Below are 10624 nucleotides of genomic sequence, written 5' to 3' on the forward strand. Positions count from 1 at the left end.
TTGAATGAATTAGCTGTTGCAAGGCACAGAAACTGGCTACACAAAGATGCAAAGATGGCAAAAGTTACTATAGAAGTCCCTACATAGATAATTTAGGAGTTAATATAAATAAGTAACACTAACAGTTCTAAAATTTGCCAATGAGAACTATTCACACTGGGTAAAATCAAATTTATTGATACAAATTTTGTTGTAATTTTCTATAATGAAACTAATATAAAATAAGTCATACTGAGGCAATGTGTGCTAGGGTGCAATTAGAATGTTGTCACAAAAATGACAGTCTCTTCAATTCTGACAAAACATGTATCCAAATCAAATTGCTAATTAATATGTTGTACATATATAAACTAATGATATGTGTACCACAGAAAAAAAACATTGTAACAGTGTACAGGGTTAGAAATTCACTTTTTTAGTCAGTGGTCATGTGGGGGAAAACCTAGAACTCAAAGTGGAGTGAAGTCAATTTCTTACTTTGTCTGACATAGATCTACATACTTTATTGAACTAATGCTTTAATTTTTACAATAAAAAAATGAACCACTGATAAAATGAATTGGGTGATCCAAAACGGTTTTGACCACTGCTGATTTCAAACCCTGTAACATTAAACTCATCACACTTGGTTCTGTTTTTCCATTAACATATGTCTGACACAGAATATCAGAATATCAAATGTAACCTCTCCCCTTCATCATATCTGCATTGTATTTTGTACCTGACTTTAATAATTAGTATACATGTACATGTATATAACAACCCGATACCAGGATTTGAAAGTAAACATATATTTTACAAATATAAACTATCAATATTTGAAATCATTGAAACACACTCGTATTCTGTCAATAACACTGTCTCAGTACTGTCTAGATGGACAACAGAATATTGTTGAAACTGTGGCACAGCCCTGACTTATCCAATCTATGCTGTATCATCATAACCTTACAAGACTCCTATCTAGTTATTCTGACTTACCTGGGGTCCACTGGTGATGGAGCTGCTGAACTTTCAGAACTACTGCTACCCTGGTCTGTAATACAAGAGATCAAAGATAAAGGGCAATGCAACTCTAGCATTTTGAGATGGACCATTTCACTAGATTTTTGTAGATTTCTAATTTCTATATACTGTCACAGTTCTGGATTTCAGTGAAGCCATGATTAAACATATCAATTCAATTTCACTATCGAAAAACCTGAGCTATCTAATGTAGTCATGTATATTTCGGTGCTGGATTTATTTTCGCAGAAATATGTCCTGCTAACACTTAATGTACATTACGCAAATTAACTTGTGTTGTACATATAGGATACCATGGTATCTATGGTGTGGCTGGAGATGTTATCATACACACTAATATATTTGTACAGAGGTGTCATATACATTCAGCTGTTGTGAAAGGTGTCAACAACAGTCACACTGAATACGCAGGCTGATGGGATGAGTTATTTACAAGTAGTGTCTGCTTTTCCTGTGCATTGTCTGCCAATTTAAAGCTTGCCTGTCACTTCCTAAATCATCATTCTGCCAAATTTTTCATGTGAGAAAATAAATATGATTACTGTAACAGTATATGAGAAGAATATAGTATACAATGATGGTAGCTCGTACCAGCTGTCATAGGGTTACTAAGAATACCAGCTACTTCTGAGTCAATTTCTAATTGGTCGGAATCTGTTAATACATGTTGTAATAACTGCTGCTGTAGTAAAATTGTGTGTTCCATCTGGTGAGTCTTGGCTTCAAGTTCCTTGACAAACGCATCTTTCTGAGAGGCATAAAGACCCTGTGGATATATACAAAATATAGACAACTTATCATAATGTGTCCTATGCATCTTTTTTGAAAGGCAATGGCACAATGTACAAAATGTTATCATATCCCTAATAAAATATTGTAGTGATAACCAATGTACAAAACTTATCAAGAGTCAAATCATGTTCATCTATTTGGGACTAATAAAGACCCTGTAAATAAACATGAAACATACAAACTTATCAAGTGTCAAATCATTAATCTTGAAACATTCCTAATTTCAGTAGACCCTTTAAGATTACAACTTACAACAACAGACCCCCTAGGTATAGCATCAATATGATACAACCTCAGTTGACTGTCCAAGTATAGAATTTACCACAAATCAATCAATCAATCAATCAATCAATCAATCAATCAATCAATCAATCAATCAATCAATCAATCAATCAATCAATCAATGTTCCTCACATGGATAATGTGTTTTAGTAGGTTGGTGAAAGTTCATTCATAACTTTGTCAAAGCTGAGAATCCTTACCTTGTCAATTGAAAGTGTTAAGAAATGTTCCAACATGTATCTTGCTTCACTCAATGTACACGAATTAATGACAGCATTGACTTCTAAACTTTCACTGTCATCCTGTCAGCATATAAGGAAAGAAATGAAAACTATAAATGCTGTGGAATCAGTTCAACATTATCAAATTTCATTTCAATTTTGTAAAAAATTATAATGCAGTCAGTAGGCACAAATCTACATACAGGCATATGCTGAGGCAAACATGCATGCATACATATGCACAGACAAACATGCATAAATACAAACAAACACACAAACAAGCAGACAAACAAACACACAAACAAGCAGACAAACAAACACACACACAAACAAGCAGAAAAACAAACAAACAAGCAGAAGCAAACACACAAACAAGCAGACAAACAAACAGACAGACAAACAAACAGACAAACACACACACACACACACACACACACGACTTATGTTTTATAAACCATTAACACAATATTATACATCCAATATGAACACTGGTTACAGATATAAGCATTCTCTAGTTATCATTCATTACCAATTATCTCACCATGTATTAATATCAACAATAATGTCATTTATTACATAGCCCTTTCCCCATACTGTGTTTCTAAAAGCACAATACAATTATTATCCCTGGCATAAAGGCTCCCCATACTTTCCCAACACCCTGGGCATCAAACAATCAATTGCAGCCTGTATAAGCACATAAAACTAAATCCTTCACATTGCAACCTCTATCCTACCAGGTCCCCAATTACACAGCTCAGTTGACTGAGGCACAATCATGGTTTAAATCTTGCCCAAAGTCTTTTCAGAAAAACTAAGTAGCATTGAGGCTCAAACCAGCATCTTGCAGATTCTGAACCAATAATCCTAGCTATACTATGTGACCATCATGACTACTTGTCATTGATTAGTTCATTATTAACCTTATTGTTAAAATTATGATAAATCAAAGTTTCCATTGTTGGATTCTATTACAATGGGGCTTCCTAATATAATTGATGTCTTAATATTAATTTGCATTCTATTTACCAATATTAGAAGATAATGTCATTTCAAAGGTACTTGCTGTAATATACATTTTTAATTGTTAAGTGTTTAGTACATTTTATGATTTGAAATCAACCATTTTTCTAGATTTGGTTTGCATATAAATCATCACATCATAATGATAAAAGTTCAAACTTAATTTCTTGCTCTGTTCAATGTTCTTATTTGACCCCTTCCCCTCCCCCAATTAGTATTGTGTGAAACCAGTTATGTATTGTGAAACCCCACCCCTCACCCCAACTAGTATTCCATGAGAAACCCCACATCCCCATATGTATTGTGTGTGAAACCTGCTCCCCAACTTGTACTATGAAACCCCACCCCTCACCCCAACTACTATTCCATGTGAAACCTCACATCCTCCCATTAGTACCCTATAGGCCAAGTTTTATATCCATTGCTGAAAGCCACAACTAAGTACACAGATCTTGTAGTTTGATCATCTGTGTCAAGCACCAGTCATGACATATTCATAGTTATAAAGGCATAAGTCGTCGACAAATATCACATTCAATATAAGGTATAATGGAATTTTACACTTGAGTCAAGGTAAGTCTTCACTATGTATACATGAATATGTGAATGTGGACGCTTGATCCACACTTCAATTGTTAAATGGCTCCCATAACATTGATGGTTACAATGACTCAAGGAGGCAGTCTTTATCCTTCCCCATCACTATCATTGCACATTCTGTAATATGACATTCCAGGAACACACTGGTATTACCGTATTAATAATTTTATGTAGTTTCATTCTTTGCAGTGACTTTTATTGATATACACAATGCCATTCCTTTATCTAGAGTCATTGACTAGAGGGTCAAAGAATTATGTCATTCATTTCCAGTCATTGACTAGTGGGTTGAAGAATTATGAGTCATTTATCTAGAGTCATTGACTGGAGGGTTGAAGAAATATGAGTCATTTATCTAGTGTCATTGACTGGAGGATTACAGAATTATGAGTCATTTATCTAGAGTCATTGACTGGAGGATTACAGAATTATGAGTCATTTATCTAGAGTCATTGACTGGAGGATTACAGAATTATGAGTCATTTATCTAGAGTCATTGACTGGAGGATTACAGAATTATGAGTCATTTATCTAGAGTCATTGACTGGAGGATTACAGAATTATGAGTCATTTATCTAGAGTCATTGACTGGAGGATTACAGAATTATGAGTCATTTATCTAGAGTCATTGACTGGAGGATTACAGAATTATGAGTCATTTATCTAGAGTCATTGACTGGAGGATTACAGAATTACGAGTCATTTATCTAGTGTCATTGACTGGAGGATTACAGAATTACGAGTCATTTATCTAGTGTCATTGACTGGAGGATTACAGAATTATGAGTCATTTATCTAGTGTCATTGACTGGAGGATTACAGAATTATGAGTCATTGACTGGAGGATTACAGAATTGTGAGTCATTGAGGATGGTTATGTGAAGAAACCTGAAAGTAGAATATTTTGAATCTAGGAAGTAAGGAGAAAAGAAAGACATACCGCACCATCCCAGGCCTGCATGGTAAGAAAAGATAAGAAATGAAGACAGAGTTGGTGAGTTAACAAAACACAGCAGACACCAAGACTGCCATGACAGTGTGCAGCAATGATGTGATCTAACTAAGAACACAAACATCTATTGCTGAGGTGCAGTGAAAGGGGTTATACATAGCTTGTGCATTCCCACCAGTATGTACATTTCTTGTCAAAAGTTGCATTTGTTAAGATCTTCTGAATGTGTGCTTTATACACTATTGTGAATACATGTAGAATCACAAAAAGAGTCATTGTACAACTGCCGACTTCAGACCATGGACAAAAATACTGAGTTTGTAACAGGATAAGTAAACAACTGAATTGAACACCTGGCTTAGCATGTTGGAAGTAGAGACTTAATTACATTCCATCATTTGATAAAGAACACTTTTTATCGCCACTTTACATAATAGTTCATGTTCACCAACAGATTTCCAGTTCCCCTGGTACTCAACGTACACATAAAAAGGCCATAAAACTGTTCTTATCAAACCATGGTGTGTAATACTAAGCCAAGTGTTATTAATCCAATTCATTTGTTTACTTTCCCTGTATGTGACAGGTTCCATTCGTCCACGGTCTGATGTCAGCAGTTGTAAAACTTTCGGTACAATGGAAAGAATACAACATCAATTTTTATAATGTCATTATTTTATAATATACAACCCATAACACCAAAGTAAAGCGTTTTCAGTATGTAAACACACTTAAATCAGCTGTTGAGGACTGGACTGGTCTTCATAATTTGTCTGACCTTAGTACATGTATGGACACCATTTTTGGATACTACTCTGACTAATGAGGATCCACACTACTAAGAAGAAAAAGTATGCACCACAATTGTTTATAGCATCCATATCAAGTGTAAAAGAATACTGTTTCATTTCTAATTGACCACATTAGAAATGCTACATGCTAGGCTTGTAAATAAACCAATTGAAACAGTATACTTTTACACTTGATATGAATGCTATAATTGAGTGTAGCACATAGAGAAAGTGCTTTACTTCAGTGTTACTTGTTGTAATATTAATGCTATAATTGAGTGTAGCACATATAGAAAGTGCTTTACTTCAGTGTTACTGGTTGTAATATGAATGCTATAAACAAGTGTAGCACATAGAGAAAGTGTTTTACTTCAGTGTTACTCATTGTAATATGAATGCTATAAATGAGTGTAGCACATAGAGAAAGTGCTTTACTTCAGTGTTACTCATTGTAATATGAATGCTATAAATGAGTGTAGCACATAGAGAAAGTGCATCACTTCAGTGTTACTTGTTGTAATATGAATGCTATAAATGTGTGTAGCACATAGAGAAAGTGTTTTACTTTAGTGTTACCAGTTGTAATATGAATGCTATAAATGAGTGTAGCACATAGAGAAAGTGCTTTACTTCAGTGTTACTCATTGTAATATGAATGCTATAAATGAGTGTAGCACATAGAGAAAGTGCTTTACTTCAGTGTTACTCATTGTAATTTGAATGCTATAAATGAGTGTAGCACATAAAGAAAGTACTTTACTTTAGTGTTACCAGTTGTAATATGAATGCTATAAATGAGTGTAGCACATAGAGAAAGTGTTTTACTTTAGTGTTACCAGTTGTAATATGAATGCTATAAATGAGTGTAGCACATAGAGAAAGTGCTTTACTTCAGTGTTACTCATTGTAATATGAATGCTATAATTGAGTGTAGCACATATAGAAAGTGCTTTACTTTAGTGTTACCAGTTGTAATATGAATGCTATAAATGAGTGTAGCACATAGAGAAAGTGTTTTACTTTAGTGTTACCAGTTGTAATATGAATGCTATAAACAAGTGTAACACATAGAGAAAGTGCTTTACTTTAGTGTTACTCATTGTAATTAAATACTACATCTTATAGATACATACAGTTCCTTGGATTTCAGCTTATCCTGTCAAGTACTAACAATTTGGCAATGGAATATATGAGTAAAATTACAATGTTTACTTTACCACACTAGTAGAATACATCCATGACCTTAATGTCAGCGTCTACGTCATTTTGGTAGTGTTAACAACTAGGCTTGGATATATATAAAGGTACGTTTGACACAGCATTCCAAACTCTTGCCCTGTACATTTCTATATAATTTGATAACAATAACACAGCACTGCATGGTAAACTATCAACGACAAACAACTTTGATAAGTCTGTGTACATATGTAGACATCTTACCTTAGTTTCTGTGATTTCTACCAGATTGGCTTGACATTCCTGGATACTTTCTTGAACGTAGTCGATATTGGCTGAAATACTGTCAACCTGTTCATTTAAGTCTCTCATAAGGTTTTCTTGGCCCATTGACTCCGCAACATTCCGTTTTCTTACCAACTTGTTGCGATCTTTACACAACATCTTACGATTCTACAAAAAGACAGTAGATAAGGTACATAATGTGATTAGTAAAGTTGACATTCTGATGTGTCAAAATATTGTGTCTGACATAATGTAAGATATTAAATATCATTTATATAATATGATATGATCAGAAAGATATCACGATTTAGGGTTTACTATAACTGCATCTCAAGAAAACATAACAAGAAAGATATTTGAAAAGTTAAAATGTGTAAATTTACCTGCATAAATCTATCCATGTCATCTTCCATACATTGAATAGTTTGACGACGGCTTACTATCTCTTGAACCTGAATACACAAAACAAATATAAATAGTCATTATTTATTTGAGTATTAACTGGTGATGTCACTCAGCATTGAAATGTACAAAATGATCAATACCATGTGATCATATATTGACGAATCACAATGTACATTATGGATGAGGCAAGTTATAAGACGAATCACTGCCCTTGTTTATCTCAAGGTTATTGCACCCAGGTCATCTGAGTTTGTAATATAGTACTTTCCCCGTACTGTGCTCAAAGTTAGTGCTTTACAATTATTACCCCAGACATAGATCTATAGCGACACAGTGGCCCTTTATATTTCCTCAACTCCCTGTGCAGCATACAATCTATTGCAGCTTGAGTAAGTGCATAGGATTAAAGCATTCATATATATCCTACCAGGTCCCCAATTCTACAGTTTGGTTGACTGAGAGACTTTAGCCATTCAGAAACAAACAGCTACAGCAAGGCTCGAACCAAGTCAGCCATGCTATTCAATAACTCACCATGTTATATTAATTCCACAGAACTTATTTGACAGATATTTGTGTTGCACTAACATCACACTGACACTGAAAACAATCACAGAATTTCAACTTACCTTTTTCTCAACAGACTGCCATTTATGTTTTGCTGCCTTAGTAGAGTATTCACTAGTTCCCTTTCTTTGATGTCTTTTCCTGGTGGCTGCTGATAGCGGTTTTGTTTCCATCACATTCCTACGACTTGTTTCATTTCTTCTACTAACTCTACCAGCTACTCTATCAGACATTGGTTTCTGGTTACGTCTCAATGATGCAACCTGTCATACACACACAATGATAATTTCAACTATTGGGTTAGAATTTGAGAGAAAACAGACCAGAACTCACACAACACAGGAATGACCTTTGCCAAGCCTAACAGCTACAGCAATGTTCGCATTGAATAGATGCTTTTATAACTATCCCATCAACCTCGACTGTGTCATCATCCTTCATCAAAATTTAAGTCTCCTAATTTCTCTGATTTCCAGATTACACTAGGGCAAACTACACATATCGGGCGCCATGATCTGCAGTATTACCTGAGAATGATTTTATACTTTGGCTAGCTTCTGTCATCATCTCTCTTCTTCTTCCAGTGGTCTACCATTGCCGCATGGGTCTTAGCAGACATACATATGCATTAGATGAATACTGAATAATCAAGACTCCTACGTGCTTATTACCTTTAGATAAATCATGAATATTCAGTGTTCATCTAATAAATATGTATATCTGCTATTAAAGTGCCATGAGGCAACAGTGGATCAGTGTGAGAACAAGAGAGGTGAAACAGAGTTTCAATTTGGTGTTTCTTGGAAATTGTGCAAAATGTATGTGATGTGAAATCATGAAATGACTCTCCAGAAACCAAGTTTATGAAATCCTGGAGTGGTGCTCCCCTTTAATGCTTGCTTGGTGCTTCTATATCTGAAGTGGTATACTTACTAGCTGTACTAGGATGTGAAGTGTACAAATTAAAGTAAACAACTTTTTGATAGCAAATAGGAGTATCAAGGCTGTCATCTCCACTTTATCAAACTTAAGAATTGCACTAATACAAACACATTATAATGCCTACCTCTTCCTGCTTTCTCTTAAGGACTATCTCCTTCTGTCTTTTCTCAGCTTCCAATGTTTTGATTTGGTGCTATAAAAAAAGTAAAGATATTCTATTGTTAGAATCATATTCTCAATGTAGATGCTTGACTATGAAGACTGTAGTTAAGTCATGGCATTATTAGCATCAGCTATCACGCTCCAACCAATGAGGGCGCCCTTCTTTGATTTTTGAATTGTTTAACTAGCTTATCAGAATTGTAATTTTCAGAGTGTGTTGTTATACAGGTCATTTTTAAAGTAGACTGCACATGAAACTTCCAGACGACACCCACCTCTCTCTTTCGATATTCTTTTTTCAGCTGCATCAGTTCTCTGTTCTTTTTGACATCTTTTTCTCTACTTCGTTGTTGTTCTTCTCGTATCTGCTTCATTAGTCTCGTCTAGTATAACAAACCAAAAAGTAGAAATTTTTTCTTATAACTACTAGTACTCAGTTTGTTCTATAAATTGTTACACTATCTTGATGGCTTTCAAGTAGGATCACCTGAATTAGAACTGACTTCTTTTAAAAAACACACCATTTTTTCTTGTCTTTTTCAGGGATACGGTAGAGTGGGATGTGTTTAATAAAATATAGTTACTTTGGAATGGTAAATTAGAAATGAATGTGATGTTTTTATCTGTCTACTACCTCACATCATTTCTATCTTACCGTTCCAAGCATATTGTACTACTCTTTACAGCCCGTATATAAGTTTTGCAGACCAAGGTTGTGCGGTGGAAGGGTGCAACTGAAAGAGATTTCCAATATCTACATTTATGTAACATTTGTTGATACAACATAAACTTCCACAGTTTTTTTTTACCTTACTACTTTTCATTTCAGTTAATTCATGTTGTAATGTCTTCATTTGTCGTTCAAACTGAGATTTATTCTTCAACAGTTTGGCATGTTCTCTCTGTGCTACTGACAACTTCTTCAATTCATCCTGCATTTTCTTAATTTTCTTCTCATATTCTTCTTTGACTTTTGTAGTTTTTTCCTTTGAATGTGATTCAATATCACCTGAATTAAGACAATAATGAAAGAGAAATATTTAGTGATATATAAAATATGTCAGATTTGTATAAAATGTTATCACAATCAGTGAAAAATAAAATCCTAGCAGAAGTGGTAGTTATTGCTTTTTTGTTGAGTCACAACTAAATTCACCACTAAACGAAATATGACCATGTACTATCATAATTTCTTCCTTCATACAAATACTTACCTAAACTTTGTAAAACTCTGTCTCTTTCAACTTGTGTGTCTTTAATCTTGTGATGTAGGACTGTAATTTTTTCTTCATATTGAGATTTCAGTGTATGTAACCGTTTCTGACTGATTTCTAATTCTTCTATCAACTTTTGTTTGACGTTGATTTCACAGGCTAGTTCAGCAAGGTCTTCTTGAAGCT

At 34.4% G+C, this 10624-nt stretch overlaps 1 protein-coding gene across 1 annotated transcript in view; it reads right to left on the reverse strand.

The window, feature by feature from the left end:
- LOC144441381 (kinesin-like protein KIF21A) overlaps window positions 1–10624 on the reverse strand; it is a 57945-nt gene that overhangs the window by 21235 nt on the left and 26086 nt on the right. The window contains exons 16-26 of the mRNA XM_078130945.1: window positions 10439–10624; window positions 10034–10233; window positions 9500–9607; window positions 9187–9255; window positions 8183–8383; window positions 7532–7600; window positions 7128–7316; window positions 4885–4899; window positions 2301–2402; window positions 1618–1792; window positions 982–1036 (exon numbers count right to left, since the gene is read on the reverse strand). The exon at window positions 10439–10624 is cut by the window's right edge and continues 9 nt beyond it. Of these exons, the coding sequence (XP_077987071.1) occupies window positions 982–1036; window positions 1618–1792; window positions 2301–2402; window positions 4885–4899; window positions 7128–7316; window positions 7532–7600; window positions 8183–8383; window positions 9187–9255; window positions 9500–9607; window positions 10034–10233; window positions 10439–10624 (1369 nt within the window). The remainder of the gene's footprint in view (window positions 1–981; window positions 1037–1617; window positions 1793–2300; window positions 2403–4884; window positions 4900–7127; window positions 7317–7531; window positions 7601–8182; window positions 8384–9186; window positions 9256–9499; window positions 9608–10033; window positions 10234–10438) is intronic.

Source organism: Glandiceps talaboti, chromosome 10 (genome assembly GCF_964340395.1).
Source record: "Glandiceps talaboti chromosome 10, keGlaTala1.1, whole genome shotgun sequence".
In the NCBI taxonomy this organism is placed as follows: Eukaryota; Metazoa; Hemichordata; class Enteropneusta; family Spengelidae; genus Glandiceps; species Glandiceps talaboti.